Here is a 20,753-nt window from a genome sequence, read left to right on the forward strand (position 1 = left end):
GGGGAGGGAGAGCATTAGGACAAATACCTAAGGCATGTGGGGCTTAAAACCTAGATGATGGGTTGATGGGTGCCACAAACCACCATGGCACATGTATACTAATGTAATCAACCTGCACATTCGCACACACCCAGAACTTAAAATAAATTTTTTTTAAAAAAAGTGCTTGTAAAAATTAAAGAGGAGTAAAAGGGGGGTGAACAGCCAGTAAGATAGCGCATGCCTGAAATTCCAGTGCTTTGGGAGGCCAAGGCAGGAGGATCGTTTGAGGCCAGTAGTTGGAGAACAGTGTGGGCAACACAGCAAGACCCCATCTCTACAAAACATTTAAAAGTTAGCCGGGCATGGTGATTCACACCTGTAGTTCCAGCTGCTGTGGAGGCTGAGGTGGGAGAATCGCTTGAGCCCAGGAATTTGAGGCTGCAGTGAGCCATGATTGCACCACCACACTCCAGCCTAGGTGACAGAGCAAGGCTCTGCCTCAAAAAAAAAAAAAAAAAAAAAAAAAAAAAAAAAAAAAAAAAAAAGGAGGAGTGAGCAGGTGTTGATGGGCGGAAATCCAGCCAGAAATGCTGAGGCTGAAAAGATTGTCTCTGAGTTTCCTGGTAGCCAGGGGAAGAGGGGAAATTGGTACCAACGTTGGTACGTTACAGTGCCTGGTTAGGCATGTCTTCTAAGGGGCATGCCTGTTTGTGACAGTGTCTCTGCCCTTCACACATGAGGGTGTGTGTGAGTAGCAGAGAGCAGAGACAGCAGTGTCTGTCAAGTAAACAGATGATCTTCTGGGTACCCAGGGCAGCAGGGTGTCATGCTCGTTCATGACAGTGTCTCCAAGCAAGTGTGATGCACGCAAAGAGAATGAAAGCAGCGTTAAACTTTCTGAGTATAAATAGCTATGAGCTTCCTGGCAGCCAAGGAGAGAGGCGAAATAAAAGTCAGAGTCTCCTTAGTGCCTCCTCATCAGTGCCTGCCGGCTTGTGACAGTGACTTTGACTGCATGCAGAGGTGTCTAAGCGTGTGCGGGAGGGAGTCATGTAGCTGCACAGGTGGGACATATTTCAGAGCTGCCTGGAAGCCAGGGTGAGAGGAGAAATACGTTGACGTTGAGACTGGTCAGATGTATCTTTCTTGCTGTGTGTGGCCAGGGCTCCTGCGGGGGCTCAGCTAGGACAGCGCCGGGCAGTCAGGCGTATGCGGCTGTCCTCCGCAGGGCTCCAGGGCCGGGCGTAGCCGGCGTGGGGCAGCAGCAGCTGGTCCTGTGTGCCGTCGGGGCTGACAAGACGCTGGACAGCCATCAGGTAGTCCCGGTAGGGTGCCAGCATCGGGCAGGGGCAGTGGCCTGGCGCCCACACGTACTCGCGTGCCCGCAGTGGCGAGCGGTTCTTGTAGACGAGCTGGATGCGCACCTCATAGCGGGTCTCCTGGGCCTGGCGGTGGCGGCCCAGCACTCGGGCCTGGAACACTGTTGAGGGGACGTGCTAAGCTGGCTGGCTGCTCAACTTTGCGCAAATCTCTACGCTCCCCCCTTGCCAGAAGAGGGGCTGAGGGTCAGGTGGGACCTCGGGATCTATAGGGACTAGAGTCAGGATCACGTCAGGGATCAATGCGGGATTAGGGTCAAGAGGCAAATTAGGATCAGAAGAAGGGGTCAAGGGTAAAGTCAGATTAGGGTCAGAGGTCAGGAGGAGGCCAGGTTAGTAGGAGCTAAGTGAGGGTAGGGGTTGGGGTCTCACCAAAGTCACTGCCGCAATAGTGGAGCAGTCGGTGGGCGCGGCCTCGGGTGTCAGGGCAGGGTGGGCAGGGGTCTGTGGGACGGGCGGTGCTGTGAGGGGCACAGGCCTCAGTCCCCACTCATCCCCCACCCTGGCTGTCCCTACCTCACCTGGGGCCAGGGTTGGGGTCCGTGCAGGGGTGACAGCAGGGGCTGCGGGGGGCTGAGGCTCCACCCCCCGGGGCTGCGGCTGCCTCAGGGGCCAGCCCAGGGCCTGCACACGAGCCTGGAAGGGGCTGTAGCGCTCCCGAGGGAGCCAGAACTCAAACTCGATGCCAGGGTTGGGCTCCTGCAAGAGGACCTGGAGCAGGGGAGGGCACACAGGGAGCTTCCCAGGAGGCTGGGGTTGCCTCCTCCCTCTGACCCTATGACCCCAGCTTCCCCACTTTGATCCTGTCTGCCCCCAGCCTCCCTCCTCTGATGCTCTGTCCCAGCTGATCCCCTCTGACTCTGTCCCCAGCCTCCCCACTCTGATGCTTTGTCCCCAGCCTCTCCCCTCTGACCCCAGACTCCCCCTTCTGGCCCCAGTCACCTCCATTCCTACCCTCTGTCCCTAGCCTCTCCCCTCTGTCCCCAGCCGACCCCCTCTGACCCTCTGTCACCAGACTTCCCCCTCTGACCCTGTCCCCAGCCTCCCGTCTGATCCTCTGTTCCCATCCGACCCCCTCTGACACCCTGTCACCAAACTCCCTCCTATGACCCTGTCCCCAGCCTCTCACCACTGATGATCTGTCCCCAGCCGACACCCTCTGACTCTGTCACCAGCCTCCCGTCTCTGACCTTGTCCCCGGCTGCCCCCCTCTGACCCTCTTGGAGGCCCGGCGGCACCTGTAGGAGCAGGTCGTGGGAGGTAGGCCCGGCTGCTTGCAATGTCTCCTGGGGCCCTGTGTCGCGGGTGTAGACCACATGCGTGCCGGCCGCCTCGTAGGTCCCCGGTGGGCTGACCGTCCAGTCCCCATTAAGCACGTAGCGGCCATCGCCCCCCATCAGCGCTGCAAGGGAACAGTCAGCCCTCAGGAACCTGTTGTCTCGTCTCCCAGACCCTGGGGTCCCCTCCTCAGGCGTCAGTCTTCCCATCTGTAAACAGGGACAACCGCCCCCGGGTGGCCGGCCGGGTGCCTCCCGCCTCACACCCTAGGATACCCAGGTGGTTGCGGCTCCGGTGCGCCACGCGGACGTGTCTGGCGCCCTCGGGGATCAGGGTCACGTTCCAGTACCCAGCGAAGGCACCTGGGCGGGAGGGTAGGAGGGTGTTGGGGTGCTAGTGGGGGTGTATTTGAGCGATGACTTGAGGATTAAATGAGCTACTGCGGGTAAGACAGCTAGCCAGGGTCCTGGGAACCGGAAAACCCTCCGTAAACGTTTGGAGTTACAATTACTATTGCTTCAGTGTGGCAGGGAAAGTGTTAAAAGCCCATCTGTTCTGGGGGAGGGTGGGACAATCTGTCAGTAGCCAATCAGGATGAGGAGAAAGGGGGGGCTGGGCCGCACACTGGCCAATCAGCACGGAAATTTGCTTCCGGGCCACGGCTTGTTAAAGGGCCCGCTCTGACATGTGTGCAGGGAGGACGGAGCATGTAGTCACCGGCGTCACGAAACACGCGCTGCACAAAAAGGCACGAGTCGTTGGCGCCTCCGCAGCGGCCGCAGCGGTCCTCGAGGGCACCCGAGCCCAGCAACCCATCACAGCCGGCGCTCTAAAGGGTGAAGGACAGGCGCGGCGTCACTGACGCTGGGAGGGGCAGGACCTGGGGAAAGGGCAGTGCCTGGGAGCAAGAGGACAAGCCCTGGAGGGAAGATGGGGGTGGAGCCTAGGGAGGAGCAGGACCTGGAGGGAGGAGGATGGGCTTAGTGCCCAGGGGGTGGGTGCCTAAGGGGGGCTGGGGGCAGGGCCTGGAAGGGGAGGGGGAAGGGGGTGGAGCCTAGGGAGGGGGTGGAGGCTAATGGGAGGAGGGTGGAGGTGGAGCCTAGGATGGGTGGAGCCTGAGTGGGAGGTGGGCGGGGCTCGGGCGGGACCTGACGAGTACTTACAAGGCAGCGGCCAGCCACGCAGACCCCCTGGGCACCCGGGCTGCAGGCGGTGCCGTCCAGGACGCGGCCGAAGCTGTGGTAGAAGGCGTGCCCCTCAGCCAGGCAGTTGAGGTCACACTGGTTGGGCGCTGAGGGCAGGAGGAGTCGGTGGGCCGGGGACCCCTATTCGAGTTCCAGTCCCCCTCTACCACGGGCAGATGAAGCCCAGAGATTTGGCCAAAGCCACACATCGAGGCTGAGGCAGAGCCAGGACTGGACCGTAGGTGCTCTGCCTCCAGCAACCTAGGACTCCCAGGCAAGTATCCTGGGGCTGCATTCATTCATTCATTAATTCATTCATAGTCTTTATATTAGGAGTCCTTACATATTATTCATTTTTAACCCCATTACTCATTCTTCATTCCACTGAACACCTACTGTTTTCCAGACACTGTTCCAAGCTCTAGGATACAGAAGCAAGAATTCAGTGTGCAGATGGATGGCCTTAAAAAAGGCCAGGTGCAGTGGCTCACGCCTGTAATCCCAGCACATTGGGAGGCTGAAGTGGGCAGATCTCCTGAGGCCAGGAGTTCAAGACCAGCCTGGACAATATGGCGAGACCCCCCCCCCCCACCCGTCTCTACCAAAAATACAACAATAAAAATTTAGCCGGGCTTGGTGGTGGGAGCCTGTAATCCCAGCTACTCCGGAGTCTGAGGCAGGAGAATCGCTTGAACCAGGGAGGTGGAGGCTGCAGTGAGCCAAGATCGCGCCATTGCACTCCAGCCTGGGTGACAGAGCGAGACTCCATCTCAACAAAAAAAAAAAAAAGAAGAAGAAGATCTGAGCATCCGGCCCAAGCACCAGCAAGTGCCCAACGAAGTGTTTGTCCAGTACTGACTGGACTGAGTCCCGCACAACTGAGCTGTGTCGCCAGTCCTCCCTGGGCCTCAGTTTCCCCGTCTGCCTGGAAGTGGGACAAAATGGGCTGTCTGATCATACACACAGGCCGACAGCCCTGATCTCCACTCCTCGTTCTCCAGCTCCTTCTGGCTCCCATTTCCCTGAGCCTGGCTGGTGGACCCTGCCTGGAATGGATCCTGGGCTGGCCCTAGTGGGCCTCTGCTGGGGTGGGATCACAGCAGGTTTCCTCCAATTCTCGGATTGATGGAAGGAAGGAAGGAAGGAAGGGAGGGAGGGAGGGAAGGAAGGAAGGGAAGGAAGGGAAGGAAGAAAGGGAAGGAAGGAAGGAAATGAGGTTGATGGAAGGCACTTTGTCCATTCTAGGCTTTTCTTATATCTGTGTCTGCCTTCCCCATGGCGTGTGAAGCTGCCTGTCTCCCTGAAATCTGGAGGCGCACTGACCCGGGCACATAGTTATATAACTCGCTATTTTCAGCTCAATGCAGCAACATTTCCTGCTACTGGGATAAGTTTGAGAAGCGTTGGCCTCTGGATACAGCTCTAAGTCAATCCTCAGTTGGGTGTTCAGCCCTGTGCAGAATGAACTCTGCTTCCCTCTGCCCCTGTTTCATGCCTAACATGCTGTTTCTGTTTCACTAACTCCTACATATCCTTCAAAGCCCTAGCACTAATACCCTCTTCTCTTTGCAACCCTCCAAGAACCTCTCCCTGAGACTAATGAGTTGTTCACTCTGGACCAATTCTGACCACAGGAGACCAGACTACTCACCCCCATGGAAGGGCACCCACTGGTAGGTCTTCTGGGTGCCCAGGACAGGGCGGCCATTGTACAGGGCACACTGTAGGTCTCGGAAGGGCACAGCCCCTGGGGGGCAGTTCTAGGGACAGAGATAGGTGAGCCAGAGGCTGGGACAACCCAAGGGGCAGGTGGTGGGCTTCAGGCAGCCTGGGGTGGGAGGGTGGTCTGGGAGGTGGGCAGGGCTTACTGGCAACTGGCAGAGGCGGTACTCGTGGGAGTCTCCCCAGCACGGTTCTTCCCCAGGAAGCCTGCAGGGAGCCAGAGTGTGGCGAGAACCCCCAGGGACCCCCTCCCAGGGCCGGCCTTCCACCCTCCGCCCCCGCCAACCCCACCCGCATTCCAGCGGGATCAGCGGGATTAAAGGGCACACACAGCGTGTGTGGGCAGGCCGAGGGTGCGGCCAGGGGCCGGGCTGGGCCGGCGGGGGGAGGAGGGGCAGGGACCCCCCTCCCGGCCCGCTCACCGGAGGCAGCGCCGGCTGCGCACGGAGACGCCACGCCCGCAGGAGCTGGAGCAGCGGGTCCAGGACACCCACGGGGTCCACTCGCCCGGACCCTACTTGGGGAGACAGAGGCACAGTCAGCCTGGTGGGGGGACGCTGGTGACCGCACACTGCTGACTGGGTCCCCATTCCCACTCGCCACCCCCTGGGCTCATGTCCCCCCTTACCTGAGCACTGACCCCCAAACTGCAGTTCAGCAGGGCCCACAGGAAGAGCAGGAGGTTCTGGAAGAGGCGGGGCCTGGGGAACAGAGGGGCCGAGTCCATGGAGCCACCGCCAGAGACACAGGGTTGTGTCCCGGCTCTGCCCTGACTGGCTGTGTGATCTTGGACAGTAACTAAACCTCTCTGAGCCCTTCCTCTCCTCTCTGAAAAACGGGGTAATAGAGCCTCCCTTACAGGAAAGTTGAGGGGTCCCGTGGATCAGGTAAAGAAGACAGGAGGCGTGGAGCCCAGTATGGAGAGGAAGAACTCAAAATGTCATCTGCAATTATTATTGTTGTTATTGTTTGTTTGTTTGTTTTTGAGACGGAGTCTCGCTCTGTCGCCCAGGCTGGAGTGCAGGGGTGCGATCTCGGCTCACTGCGACCCTCCCTGGTTCAAGTAATTCTCCTGCCTCAGCATCCCGAGAAGCTAGGATTACAGGTGCCCACCACCATGCCCGACTAATTTTTGTAGTTTTAATCGAGACAGGGTTTCACCATCTTGGCCAGGTTGGTCTCAACCTTCTGACCTGAAATGATCCACCTGCTTTGGCCTCCCAAAGTGCTAGGATTATAGGCATGAGCCACTGCACCCAGCCTATATTATTGATATGTATATTGTGCTATAATGCACACAGTAGGTGATTAATCGATGCTTGATGATTGGAGGAATCCTTCAAAAATAGTACACAGGTGCCTCCTAGGGCTGGGGCCCCCTCCCCACCCTCCCCACCATCACTGCTTCTACCTTTCCGTGTGGCCTGAGGCCAGCCACTCCGCTCTCCCAGGCCTCGGTTTCCCCATCTGTGCAGTGGGGGCCAAGTGGACTCAGTCCATGATTCTGTGACACCCTGCAGAAGGTGCGGCCGGCAGGGGCTGGATCAGGAGTTGGGTCCCTAGAAGAGGCCCCCAGCTGCACCCCGGCCCCAGGGCTCCCTCAGCTCCCAGAAAGCAGGGAGTCCCCTGGATTGGGGATGGGACAGGGAGGGGTGACCTGGCCCGGGTCCGGTCGGTGCCTCATGGCCTCATCGGCGGAGGGGGTGGGACTGAGCTCCGGGGCGGCCCGTGGAGGGAAGGGGCCACTGCCGAGGCTGGAGCAGGGAAGGGGAGGAGGCTGACTGGCTCTCTGGGCCTTAGTTTCTCCATCTGTCAGGGCAGGGATGAAGTCACTTGCCATCCACACCCTCCTCGTGACCTCGGCCTGCAGGGAGAAAGGGGAGGGAAGGGAAGCAGCCGCCAAGTGAGCCAGGGCGTCCCGCTGCCAGCAGAGCCTGAACGCAGGCGGGTGAGCCCCGGCCCGGGCACCAGCTGGGGAGGCTGGGTCCCACCTGGCCCCTGTTTCCCTGGCTCTCAGGCCCCACTGGCTCCAGCATTTGGACTTCTGGGGCACCAAGGGTCTAGGGTTCTGGATATCTCTAGGTGCTGAGACAGCTGTGTGGTCTGCTGCATCCGTGCCCCTCTCTGAGCCCAGAGCCTGGGCTGGCCCAGGAAGCAGGAAGAAGTCTGCACCAGAAACTTAAAACAAGGGGAGGGGGGTCAGGTGTGGTGGCTCACGCCTGTAATCCCAGCACTCTGGGAGCCAAGACAGGCGGATCACCTGAGGTCAGAAGTTTGGGACCAGCCTGACCAACATGGTAAAACCCTATCTGTACTAAAACACAAAAATTAGCCAGGTGTGGTGGTGCACGCCTGTAATCCCAGCTACTTGGGAGGCTAAGGCAGGAGAATCGCTTGAACCCAGGAGGCGGAGGTTGCAGTGAGCCGAGATGGGGCCACTGCACTCCAGCCTGAGCGACATAGTGAGACTCAGTCTCAAAAACAACCAACCAACCAAAAAAAAACAGGGGGAGGGGGCTTGACCTTCTGACCACCCCCACCGGACTCTGAGCCTGGCTTGAGGAGTGGGGGTCTAGGTGGTGCAAAGTGGGAGGCTACAAGGGCCATCTACCCCCTCCTCAATGAGCCCTGCCCAGAATCAAGGCTCTCCTCTACCCGTGTGGGCTGCAGCCCGGACTGGCGGTGGGATCTGAAGGCAAGCCGCACCTCTGGGTCTCAGTTTCCCCCGGAGAAAGTGGGAGGATAGGAAGAAGGACTTACCGGCTGCGCGGAGCCCAGGCAGCGCGTCCCGGCTCCCTGAGCGGCCCCAGGGCGAGCGGAAGCGGCGGGGCCCAAGGTGCTGGGCGGGGGGGATGCGGGGGGAGCCTGGGACGGCCCCTCCCACCGCGGCCTCCGCAGGCGCACCCAGGCCGGGGTCAGGAGGGGCGGCGGCCCCGGGCGCCCTCGCGCGGCGGGCGCGGATCTGCGGCAGGGGACTGCCCGGCGGACGCGAGCGCAGGGGTCCCGGAGCCGCAGGCTGGTGTCGGGCGCCGGGTCCTGGTGACCTTGGCAGGCTCGGGCGGTGGCGCGGCGCGGGGACTGACCGCCCCCCTCTGCCCCGGGGCTGCTATTCCGGGCGCCGCGCTCAGGGCCCGGGAATGTGCGCGAACCGAGGTCACCCCGCCCTGGGTCTGGGAGTCCCGGGCGCTGCCCCTACCCCGCCGACTCCCGGATTGCGTCCCGCCGGCGTCCCCATCCCCGGTCACAGCCCCGTCCCCTGGTCCTGCCCCTCACCCCTCCCGCGGGGGGTCGCCCTGCTCGTGGATGGGGACCCCGGCACGCCTGGGCTGCCATCCGGGGGTTCCCCGACCCAGGTCCCGGTCACCCCCAGCGCAGGGCCCCAGCGCACTGGGGAGAAGCTCGGCCCCGGGGGCCGCGCGCGGGGGGCGGAGAGACCCTCCCAGCTGGCGCATTCCCGGGCGCTGCTGTCACCAGGGGACGGGCCCCACCCCGCCTTCCGCCCTCCCTGCCTGGCCCCGGGGCTGCCAGCGGTGCTTCGGAGCCAGACCCGGGTCCAGGCGGTCCCTCTCCCTCACAGCCGCGGCCACACCCTCTCCGGCCTCAGTTTCCCCATCCCAGCAGTGGGCCCGGCAAGGATCTCCACGGCGAACCTTCCATCTGGAATCCGGCTCTGCGCGGACCGGCAACGCGAGGGGGCACCCCGGGACTCCCCCCACCCCACCCTTTCCCGCCGGGCGTCTGTGCGCCGCCCGTGCCCACCCACGCAGGAATGAGACCAGGCCCTGGGTTCTGGGCTCCACCAGCTTCTGGTGTCGCCCCACGGCGCACCTTGGCGGGCGGGCTGAGGGGCTGGGGCACTAAAGGAGGGGGTGGGGGGACTGTCCTTCTGCTCCCTGGGCTCCACCCAGGCTCGGTCTGAGCACCCCCTCCTCCAGGAAGCCCACCCTGCTGTCCCACAGCGCTGACCACAGGGAGAGAGGTTTGCTTGGAACATACAGGGTGTTGCTGGTCCAACTCAGTCTGCCCTCCAGCCTGTAGCATGTCAGCAGAGCCACCCATATGCCATTTATTGAGCACCTACTGTGTGCACGCTGTGAACAACCCAGCCAGTCCCAGGCCAGCGGGTAAGGCAGCCCCCCCGGAATGTACAACCCCCCACCTTCTGACCTGGACTATTGGAGAAAATAGCCCAGGCCCACCACAGATGGCGCCGGGTTGGGGGGGTGTGGTGGGGATGTCAGGAACGCCCTCACTGAAGGGGTCAAGAGAGAAAGGCAGGCCGGGCGCGGCGGCTCAGGCCTGGAATCCCAGCACTGTGGGAGGCCGAGGCAGGCGGATCACCTGAGGTCAGGAGTTTGAAGCCAGCTTGGCCAACATGGTGAAACCCTGTCTCTACTAAAAATACAAAACTTAGCCAGGCATGGCGGTAAGTGCCTGTAATCCCAGCTACTCGGGAGACTGAGGCACGAGAATCGCTCAAACCCAGGAGGCGGAGGTGGCAGTGAGCCGAGATCACGTCACTGCACTCCAGCCTGGGCGAGAGGCGAGACTCCATCTTAAAAAAAAAAAAAAAGAAAAAAGAAAGAAGTCAGCTCAGGACGTGTGTCAATGTGTCATTAGGACAATTGTATCCTCCTCAGATGTGCCCCATTCCCAGATGTCCAGTCCACAGAGCTCCACGGGGAGTGCAGACAGCAGGCCCTGTGCCCTGCAGGGAAGGTATACAGAAAGCACAGCGCCCGCAGGGAGCACACACAGTAGGCATTATGCTCTGCAGGAAGGGTACAGCAGGAGCTGCATCTTGTAGAAATGTATAGAGTAGACTCTGCCCTGCAAAGGAGTGTATACAGTAGATATGGCACCTTCAGAGGAGCATACAGCAGTCACTGCATTCTGTAGACAGTATGTACAGCAGGTACTGCGTCCTACAAGGAAGGTATACAAAAGGCGCTGTCTCCTGCAGGGAGTGCATACAGTAGGCACTGAGTTCTATGGAAAGTGTACCCCGCAGCCCCTGTTGCCTCCTGGGATCGCATACTGCAGCCACTGCACCCTGCGTGGGGGCTCTAGAGCTTGCAAGATTGGCAGAGGTGGTGGTGAAGATGTGGAGGGCTGCCCCCCACCCCCAGTTCTTGTCCCCTACCGTCTCCCACCTCTGACCTCTGGATGTCCCTAGGAGGAGGCTGGGAGCTCAGCCTAAGACACCCGGTGTAGGTGGAGGGGGTGGCTGCTGAGGCTCAGAGGCTCCTGGGGTCCCAGTCGGGCGGGGTCCCAGCTTACTACATTCCCCTGCCCTTGCCTGGACCCTGACCCAGGAGTCAGCCGAGTCCCCCCACTCTGAGTTTCAGCCTGGACCCCTCCTTGAGGCAGTGTCAGGACTAGAGGGGGAACTGAGACGCGGGTCCCGGCGGATGTGGGTCAGTTAGTTTCCGTTTCCTCCATGGTTGTATGGGCTTGAGGCTTAAGGAATGCGGCGATCTGCTGTGTGACTGGGCTACAGTGAACAGTATGGTACCGTGCACTTCAGACTGTGTTCACAGGGTAGATTCATGGTAAGCGTTCTTACCATAAAAGAACAAAAACAGTGGGACACAAGGGACCTCGGGAAGTGACAGGTAGGCCTGTCATCTTGAGTGTAGTAACTGCATATGTGCAAACTCATCAAATTGCAGACATTGGGCTGGGCACGGTGGCTCACGCTTGTAATCCCAGCACTTTGGGAGTCCAACGCCAGTGGATCACCTGAGGTCAGGAGTTCGAGACCAGTCTGACCAACAAGGTGAAACCCCCTCTCTACTAAAAATGCAAAACTTAGCCAGGCGTGGTGGCTTACGGCAGTAATCCCAGCACTTTGGGAGGTCGAGGTGGATGGACTGCTTGAGGTCAGGAGTTTAACACCAGCCCGGCCAACATGGTGAAATCCATCTATACTTAAAAAAAAAAAAAATTAGCTAGGCATGGTAGCCACGCCCGTAGTCCTAGCTCCTCAGGAGGTTGAGGCAGGAGAATCGCTTGAACTTGGGAGGCGAAGGTTGCAGTGAGCCGAGATCACGTCATTGCACTCCAGCCTGGCCGACAGAGCTCCACCTCAAAAAAAAAAAAAAAAAAAAAAAAAAAAAAAAACGGGCCGGCATGTTGGCTCATGCCTGTAATCCCAGCACTTTGGGAGGCCTAGGTAGGAGGATCAACTGAGGTCAGGAGTTCGAGACCAGCCTGGCCAACATGGTGAAACTCTGTCTCTACTAAAAATACAAAAATTAGCCGGGTGTGGTAGTGCGCATCTGTAATCCCAGCTGCTCAGGTGGCTGAGGCAGGAGAATCGCTTGAACCCAGAAGACGGAGGTTGCAGTGGGCCGAGGTCGCACCATTGCACTCCAGCCTGGGCGACAAGAGTGAAACTCCGTCTTAAAAAAAAAAAGGCAGGCCGGGCCCGGTGGCTCACGCCTGTAATCCCAGCACTTTGGGAGGCTGAGGCGGGCGGATCACGACGTCAGGAGATCGAGACCATCCTGGCTAACACGGTGAAACCCCGTCTCTACTAAAAAATACAAAAAATTATCCGGGCTTGGTGGTGGGTGCCTGTAGTCCCAGCTACTTGAGAGGCTGAGGCAGGAGAATGGCGTGAACCCAGGAGGCGGAGCTTGCAGTGAGCCAAGATCGCACCATTGCACTCCAGCCTGGGCGACAGAGCGAGACTCCGTCTCAAAAAAGAAAAAAAAAAAAAAAAGCAAACATTGCATATGTACATTTCTTCAATTATACCTCAGTAAAGCTGCTTTGCCAATTCAACTTAAAAAGGAAATGCCCCAAAGCAGATCTTGTGTCCTCTCAGTGGGCTTCTGTGCCCCTACAACTCCCGGTGGCCTCCCCCGATCCCTCAGGCCTGGACACGTGGTCCCAGGATACCTCAACCTCCTGCGTGGACTGGGTGGGGCCTCCCCATCCCTGCCCCACAGACCCCTGGACCCCTCGGTCCCTGGGGCTGTCCGTCTGTCCCTGGGCACCAGCAGGGGCCACGCGGAGTTGGGACCCTCCCCGGCTGGAGTCGCCCCATGGGACTCAGGGCCCTGGACCCTCCTTGGCCGCTGCTTGCCCGGTCCTCATTCTGCGCCGGTTTCTTGTGAACGCTCGGAATCTGTTCCCTGCAGGCACCCAGTGCCCCGGGCACCGTCCAGAATTCCTGGAAGAGACCTCTTGCTTTCTTACCCCACTGCCCAGGCTCCAGGCCTTTGACATGGCTGTGCCTCCCCAGGGTGCCCCTTCCCCTCCACCTTCACGTGCGGAAAACCACCTGTTCTGTCACTTTCAGGCGACGTGGATCAGGTGGACTGGCCCGCCTCCTCCATTGTGTATGACGTGACCCATGCTTGGCCAATCAGATAATTCCATCTCCCAGAGACGGGGATTGGCTGGGGGATGACCATGTGACCCTAGTGGGCCAATGAGAGCCTGCCCTGGGACTTGAACTGGGCCATTAGAGGAAAAGGTGGTTTCCTGTGGCTGGGGTGGGCTCCAGGGATGGGGTGAGTTGAGGTAGGCTGGATTTTCTTGACTACTCGAAGAGCTGCACTGTCTCAAGCAGATGCTGACAGAGAGGGCAGCAAATGAAAGGGGCCACATTTCTTTTTTTTTCTTTTTATCTTTCTGTTCTTTTTTAAATTTTTTTTGAGACAGGGTCTTGCTCTGTCGCCCAGGCTGGGATGCAGTGGTGCAATCACAGCTCACTGCAGCCTTGACCTCCTGGGCTCAAGCGATCCTCCCACCTCAGCCTCCCATGTAGCTGGGACTACAGATGCATGCCATCACATCTGGCTAATTTTTTTGATCTTTAGTAGTGACAGGATCTTGCTATGTTGTCCAGGCCCAGGCCGGTCTCAAACTCCTGGGCTTAAGAGATGCTCCTACCTCAGCCTTCCAAGTAGCTGGGACTACAGACATGCATCACCATGCCTGGCTGATTTTTATATCTTTTGTAGAGTTGGGGTCTCCCTATGTTGCCTAGGCTGGTCTCCAACTCCTGAACTCAAGTGATTCTCTTGCCTCAGCCTCCCACACTGCTGGGATTGCAGGCGTGTGCCACCCACAGTGCCCAGCCCAAAAGTCCAGATTTCTGAGAAGGTTGTTTGAGTTCCTGGATTGAGCCTCATCTGAAGGCATTCACCCATTTTTTTTCACTTTAGCAATTTTTAGTTTCTTACTTTTTTTTTTTTTTTTTTTTGACAGGATCTCACTCTGTCATCCAGGCTGTACTGCAGTGGTGCGATCTTGGCTCACTGCAACCTCTGCTTCCCAGGCTCAGGCAATCCTCTGGGATCAGCCTCCCAAGTAGCTCGGACTACAGGTGAGTGCCATTATACCCAGCAAATTTTTGTATTTTTAGTAGAGACGGAGTTTCGCCATGTTGCCCAGGCTGGTCTCAAACCCCTGGGTTCAAGCGATCCTCCTGCCTTGGCCTCCCAAAATGCTGGGATTACAGGCATGAGCCACTGTTCCCAATCTTATTTTAGAATTTTTAAAAAATTTTTATTATTATAGAGACAAGGTTTCAGGAACGAAACTCCGTCTCAAAAAAAAAGTGATAACAATGACTATTTCATGATTATTGACTAAATTCCAAATGTTATTTTATTTGGATTTGGATTTCACCAGGCTTTTTTTTTTTTTCTTTTTTTTTTTTTCAGATGGAGTCTTGCTCGAGTGCAGTGGCACGATCTCGGCTCACTGCAAGCTCCGCCTCCCGGGTTCACGCCATTCTCCTGCCTCAGCCTCCGGAGTAGCTGGGACTACAGGCGCCCGCCACCACGCCTGGCTAAATTTTTGTATTTTCAGTAGAGACAGGGTTTCACCGTCTTAGCCAGGATGGTCTCGATCTCCTGACATCATGATCCACCTGCCTTGGCCTCCCAAAATGCTGGGATTACAAGCGTGAGCCACCACACCCGGCCTTTTTTTTTTTTTTTTTTTTAAACAAGTGTCCTTTTTCTGTTCCTGGATTCCATATGACATTGAGCTATTTGTCTCATAATTAGTAAAAAGACCCACACAGATTAAAAATGGATTATTTCTGTGGTAATTGGGTGGGTTCCAATGCCCACTCAGCACCTTGAACACGGCTGGAGTTGATGAGTGTCCCTGATGGGAAGTCGATGCTGTGTCCATTGAGAGAAGGGGCACGGGGATGGGTGTCCACCCAGCACCTAATGGAGATACAGACCCTCTCCCTGCCACTGGCGCTCCCCCTCAAGTGGGACAGACACCAGCAAGCCAGCAAGGAAGCAATCATTCTGGGTTGTGGTGGAACTGGGGAGAAGCAAGCATGGATCATGTCTAGGGCATCTTGGGGCAAGGGCAGCCTCCTGGGCACAGGTGGCCCTTTCCTGCCTGGGCCTAAAAGCTAAGAAGAGGATGCCAGGCAAAGTCTGGGAGGGCGGCAGAGGGAACAGCACAGGCAAAGGCCCTGTGGCAGGGTGAGCTTGGTGTGGATCTGCGGACCAATGGGAAAGGCCAGAAGGTTGATGTCTTGGCCTTGTGTCCTCACTTTGGGTGGTCAACTCTGGGGAATGTTGTACTCAGTTCCTCAGAGGCTCCCTGATGAGTGTGGGACTCAGGGTGCCCTGGGGGGTACCCAGCTCCCACCCTGCTCCCCGAACCAACTCTCTGCACTAAACCCTTGCTTCAGGCTCTGCCTGTGGGGGAACCCACACAGATGGGCCAGGAGGGTTGAGCAACCTGCCCCAGCTGCCAGTGCTAAAGCCACCAACCTGGACAATGTCAGCGGAGGAGGTGAAGAGAGTGGGTGAGAGGCACCAGCACTGAACCCCAGGCTCCCAGGAGAAGGAGGAGGTGGCTTAAAGGAGAACTGGAAAAATGCATCCAGAAAGATGGGAAGGGGCCAGGCGCGGTGGCTCACGCCTGTAATCCCAGCACTTTGGGAGGCTGAGGCGGGTGGATCACCTGAGGTTGGGAGTTCAAGATCAGCCTGACCAACATGGAGAAACCCCGTCTCTACTAAAAATACAAAATTAGCTGGATGTGTTGGTGCATGACTGTAATCCCAGCTACTCAGAAGGCTGAGGCAGGAGAATCGTTTGAATCCGCGAAGCAGAGGTTGCTCTGAGCCAAGATCGTGCCATTGCACTCCAGCCTGGGTAACAAGAGCAAAACTCCGTCTGAAAAAAAAAAAAAAAAAAAAAAAAGATGGGAAAAAATCAGGAGAAGGGGGTCCCAGAGGAAAAGAAAGGACAGTGCTTTTATTATTAATTATTATTATTTATTATTGTTTTTGAGACAGGGTCCTGCTGTCACCCAGGCTGGAGTGCAGTGGTGCGATCACAGCTCACTGCAGCCTCAACCTCCTGGGCTCAAGCAATCTTCCCACCTCAGCCTCCCAGGTAGCTGAGACCACAGGCGTGCACCACTCCACCCAGCTAACTCTGTTTTATTTTTTGTAGAGAAGGGGATCTCGCTGTGTTGCCCAGGCTAGTCTCAAACTCCTGGGCTCAAGGGATCCTCCTGCCTCAGCCTTTAGAGTAGAGTAGCTGGGATTACAGGCATGGGCCCTGCATCTGGACAACAGTGCTTTTAGGAGGAAACAGCTGAGAGAGGGAAGAACAGGGCTTGGTTTCGGGGTACCAAGTCTGGACGCCCCCTCCTGCGCTCACACTGGGCCATGTCGTGCAGCATAAACCACAATCGGGTTCTCTGGAGCCCTGTGGTGGTGGGACTTCTCCTGCCTGCTCTGCTCCCAGGGCCATGGGTCCCTGCGGACCTGCGTGGTCAGGCGTCCAGGCACGTGAGACCCACGGGTGGGACCAGGGAGCTGGGCTGAGTCACATTGGTTGGTGGCCTCCACCCTGGCGCCTTCCAGAAGGAGGGTGCTGGGGAGGCCTGGGCCGCCGCTGACCTTGGAGGCGGCCCCATGAGCCTCCTGGGCCTCCAGGGAGTCCGGTGCTTGCTGTCTCAGCTGCCACGCCTCCACCTGCAGTAGGTATTTTGAGCAAAGCTTCCCGGCACTTCTCCGCAAAATCCGCTGAGTCTGTGGTTTTCTCAGGTCAGCAAAAGAACAAAGACTGGAGAGGAAATAGAGCCCGTGGCCTGGGATGTGAGGGGTGCTGGGGGTACAGGGGCTGCAGCGCTAGACCACCCAGGCCTCAAGAACCCAGGGCAGGGGGCAGGATGGCAGGGCCAGGTGGCCCCATTGAACCCTGCCCTGCCCCTTTGCAAAACGGCATCCTGTGCTCATCACACAAGCCGTGCCCCAGTTTCCCCATCTGTAAACTGGGGCATTAGTAGGACTGTGTGTTTTAGGGAGTAGGGAATCTAATATATTTTTCCCTTTTTTTTTTTTTTGACAGTCTCCCTCTGTTGCCCAGGCTGGAGTGCAGTGGCGAGATCGCGGCTCACTGCAACCTCCGCCTCCCGGGTTCAAACGATTCTCCGGCCTCAGCCTCCTGAGTAGCTGGGATTACAGGCATGCGTCACCACACCCAGCTAATTTTTTGTATTTTTAGTAGAGACGGGGTTTCACCATGTTGCTCAGGCTGGTCTCAAACTCCTGACCTCAGGTGATCCGCCCACCTCAGCTTCCCAAAGTGCTGTGATTACAGGCGTGAGCCACCACACCCAGCCTTTTTTTTTGAGATAGGGTCTCACTTTGTTGTCCAGGCTGGAGTGCAGTTTTGTGATCGTGGCTCACGGTAGCCCCAGATTCCTGGGCTCAAGCGATCCTCCCACCTCAGCCTTCTGAGTAGCTGGGACTACAGGCATGCACCACTATGCCCGGCTAATTTAGAAAATTTTTTGTAGAGACAGGGTCCTGCTTTGTTTTCCAGTCTGGTTTCCAACTGCTGGGCTCAAGCAAACCTCCTACCTCCGCCTCTCAAAGTGTTGGCATTACAGGCGTGAGCCACTACACCTGGTCCTCTTTATTTACTTTTTTTTTTTTTTTTTCTGAGAGGGAGTCTCACTCTGTTGTCCAGGTTGGAGTGTAGTTGGCTCACTGCAGTCTCTGCATCCTGGGTTCAAGCGATTCTTGTGCCTCAGCCTCTTGAGTAGCTAGGATTACAGTCTCACACCACCATGCCTGACTACTCTTTTTTTTTGAGATGGAGTCTTGCTCTGTCACCCAGGCTGGAGTGCAGTGGCGTGATCTCGGCTCACTGCAAGCTCTGCTTCCCGGGTTCACGCCATTCTCCTGCCTCAGCCTCCCGAGTAGCTGGGACTACAGGTGCCTGCCACCACACCCACCTAATTTTTTGTATTTTTAGTAGAGATGAGGTTTCACCGTATTAGCCAGGATGGTCTCCATCTCTTGACCTCGTGATCCGCCCACCTCGGCCTCCCAAAGTGCTGAGATTACAGGCGTGAGCCACCACGCCTGACTAATTTTTGTATTTTTAGTAGAGACAGGGTTTCGCCATGTTGGCCAGGCTGGTTTTGAACTTCTGACCTCAAGTGATCCTCTTGCCTCGGCCTCCCAAAGTGCTGGGACTACAGGTGTGAGCCACAGGGCCCAGCCAATTCTTTTTTTTTAACCTTTGAGGTGAAATTCACATAACATAAAATTTACCCTTTTTAAAAGTGCACAATTCAGCAGCATTTACTGCCCTCACAGTGTTGAATAAGCACCCCCTCTATCTAATTCTAAAAAATTTCATCCTCAGAAGGAGACTTGTACCCAACAGCAGTCCCTCCCCATCCCCTAATCTGTGTAAGAGGCCTTCAGGGAGAGCCAAGGGGTGTCTTTGGGGGCATTCATCCTTAGCCCCCCAAAACTCCCCTGGGGCAAGGCTGTGGTGAGCAGGGAGCCTGGGGCAGGGTGGGGGATGGGGACAGCTGGTTAGGGGGGCTCACATAGGCTGGGGGACAGAGTCCCTGCTCAGAGGGGCACAGGCTGGGGCTAGGAGGCCTTTCCCAGCTCCGCAGTGGAGTCTTAGCCAGGAAAAGCCGTGGGAGGCCAGGGGAGAGGGAGGGCGAGCCGGTCTCTGTGCAAGGAGCATCAGCTGACAGGCAGGCTGTGAGGCTCTGGGCCAGGAACTCTGATTTCTTTCCCCCTAGGAAGCTCAGATGCCCGCCTCAGCACGAGGGCCTTGCCTGGCACTGCTCCCTGGGACTGCTGGGGCTGGCAGCCTGAAAGAGGGACAGACCTATTGTGGGAGGACCAGGAGCTCTGGATCCACTCACACCTAGACTCCAGGCTCAGCCACATGCAGTCCGCGGTGATCCTGGGCTGGCATCAGACGTTTGGAGCCTCAGTTTCCTAATCTGTAACACAGGGCTAAGAACAGCACCTGCCTCAGGGACAAGTTACTGCCCAGAACGGGCCTGGCTCGCTCGCTTCCACCTCCAAAGCTTTCCTTGACCCCTGACTTGGTGACGTCTTGGACGTTCTTGCAGTCCCTTAAGCAGTGGTCCTTTTACGAGGACAGGGCTGGGTCTGCCTTGGGCTCGCACAGCCTGACACAGGCCCATACGCAGTTAGTGCTTAACAAATGCCTGAACTGATGCCAGGATGGACGGTGCTATCAGGAAGGAACTGAAAGCCAAGCCTGGTGGCTCACGCCTGTCATCCCAGCATTTTGGGAGGCCGAGACAGGCGGGTCATTTGAGGTCAGGAGTTTGAGACCAGCCTGACCAAGATGGTGAAACCCGTCTCTACTAAAAATATTTTTAAAAAATCAGCTGGGTGTGGTGTCGCATACCTGTAGTCCCAGCTACTTGGGAGGCTGAGGCAGGAGAATTGCTTGAACCCGGGAGATGGAGGTTGCAGTGAGCCAAGATCACGCCACTGCACTCCAGCCTGGGCGACAGAGCAAGACTGTTTCAAAAAAAAAAAGCAAGAAATTGGCTTTCTGCCCCTGGAGGATTCCAGGGTGACAGTCGTGTGACAGCTCAGACACTCGGGCCCTGAGCAGCCCACCTTGCAGCTGCCTCACCTGGTTCTCATCAGCAGGGGACTTGGGCTCCCCAGCTGTAACCCGGTGGCCCCAGGCTGGCCAGGAATCTTCCACCCTGGCGCTGGGACCAGAACCCCCTGCAAAGGTGCCCGAGCTCAGCCCCGTCCAATGTATGGGGGCCCCATTTGCGACACCAGGTGGACATGTGACGGCTCAGAAGGTGTTTCCTGTCCCTAGTGGTGTGGCCGGCCCAGATTCTGAAATCTGGTCCCTGGAAAATTCCAGCCCCACGGAGCCTGGTAACCCCTCCCCATTCCTGGTGTTATGTAACATTTGGGGATTAATACCGCGGAGTCCAGGGGCAGCTGCCGGGATTCAAACCCAGCGTTGCCCTTTCCTGGGCTGACTGAGCGACTTCGCGTCCCTGGGTCTCAATGTCTCTCCTGTACAATGGGGACAAGGCCCGTTTTTGTGTCCCAGGCCGGGTGGAAGGGTGAGGGGAGACCTCACCAGGAAAGGGGTGCACCTGAGTCTGGGACAGGGCTTGGAGCAACCACCCCCACAATCCCGGGGGAGTCCCAAGCACCCCACTGTCTTCCCACCCAGCTGTTCTCTGAGTTCTCTGAGGTTTCTGATGCTCTCTGAGGTCGCCATTTCAAGGACGTCCCCACCGGGCTGTCCGTGCAAACCCCAGCCAGGGTCCACCTGTTGCTCCACACAGCGCATCCCTAATCTGGGCTGAAGCTCCCTCATATGGGACATCCACTACCCTGTAGGACCCCAGCCCATGGGTCCCCAAGCCCCGGTCCTGCCTCCTGGGTCCCTATCCCAGGCCTCACCGCCCTCCCCACCAGCCCCAGCATCACGAACGCTGGGCTTCTCTGCCGCTCCGAATTCTGCTGGGGCTCCCCAGTGCCCAGGGCCATCAAGCCCCACGTTTTCATGTGGGCCCCAGGGACCCGCCAGCAGGGAGGACCCGAAATGGCACACATTCAGAACGACGAGGCTCATACCTCAAGCGCAGTTTGGGGGAGAGGCCCCCGGAAGCCCCCATCCCCCCACGCGCGAGAGAGCCTCAGTTTCCCGCTCCGTAAAGCGGGCGTATCAGCGGTTCCCAGCCAGCCCGGGGGTGCAGGGTCGGAGGAGCTCGCGGGCTGAGCGCGGCCCCCGGCGCCCGGTTGGCGCTTGGGACTCGGGCTCGCTCTGGTCCGTGGAACTTCCCCAGACGCGGCGTCCCCGACGCTCACGCGCCCCCGACTCCCCGGCCGGGCACCTCCCGCCCCTCCCCGGGCTGGCCAAGCGCCCGGGCTCCG

At 58.0% G+C, this 20,753-nt stretch overlaps 1 protein-coding gene across 7 annotated transcripts; it reads right to left on the reverse strand.

The window, feature by feature from the left end:
* Positions 1 to 133: 133 nt before the first annotated feature.
* ADAMTSL5 (ADAMTS like 5) lies at positions 134 to 9,189 on the reverse strand. 7 transcript variants are annotated; one of them, XM_063658292.1, is made up of 14 exons: positions 8,306 to 9,189; positions 7,203 to 7,409; positions 6,957 to 7,049; positions 6,174 to 6,246; positions 5,968 to 6,059; positions 5,692 to 5,752; positions 5,475 to 5,583; positions 3,803 to 3,875; positions 3,357 to 3,468; positions 2,915 to 3,001; positions 2,600 to 2,763; positions 1,883 to 2,099; positions 1,734 to 1,805; positions 134 to 1,462 (listed from the first exon to the last, which is right to left on the reverse strand). In XM_063658292.1, exons 2-14 carry the CDS (start codon positions 7,383 to 7,385, stop codon positions 1,161 to 1,163), a joined length of 1,638 nt encoding a protein of 545 aa, XP_063514362.1. In that variant the 5' UTR covers positions 7,386 to 7,409; positions 8,306 to 9,189; the 3' UTR covers positions 134 to 1,160. The 7 variants fall into 7 exon arrangements, with proteins under 7 accessions (XP_063514362.1, XP_063514361.1, XP_063514363.1 ...); XM_063658291.1 differs by having other exon boundaries at positions 5,968 to 6,062; XM_063658293.1 differs by having other exon boundaries at positions 1,883 to 2,072; positions 5,968 to 6,062; positions 8,306 to 8,823.
* Between the last annotated feature and the right edge of the window lie 11,564 nt (positions 9,190 to 20,753).

Source organism: Pongo pygmaeus, chromosome 20 (assembly GCF_028885625.2).
Source record: "Pongo pygmaeus isolate AG05252 chromosome 20, NHGRI_mPonPyg2-v2.0_pri, whole genome shotgun sequence".
NCBI lineage: Eukaryota > Metazoa > Chordata > Mammalia > Primates > Hominidae > Pongo > Pongo pygmaeus.

Excerpts from the sequence above, each read along its gene's own strand:
- ADAMTSL5 (XM_063658291.1), bottom strand. The coding sequence starts at position 7,385 with ATGGCAAGTGACTTCATCCCTGCCCTGACAGATGGAGAAACTAAGGCC. Across the intron at positions 3,876-5,474 it reads GTGGGTGCCCTTCCATGGGG|CTTCGGCCGCGTCCTGGACG; the intron begins GTGAGTAGTCTG and ends CTTCTACCACAG. Across the intron at positions 2,764-2,914 it reads CCGGAGCCGCAACCACCTGG|CGCTGATGGGGGGCGATGGC; the intron begins GTATCCTAGGGT and ends GTTCCCTTGCAG.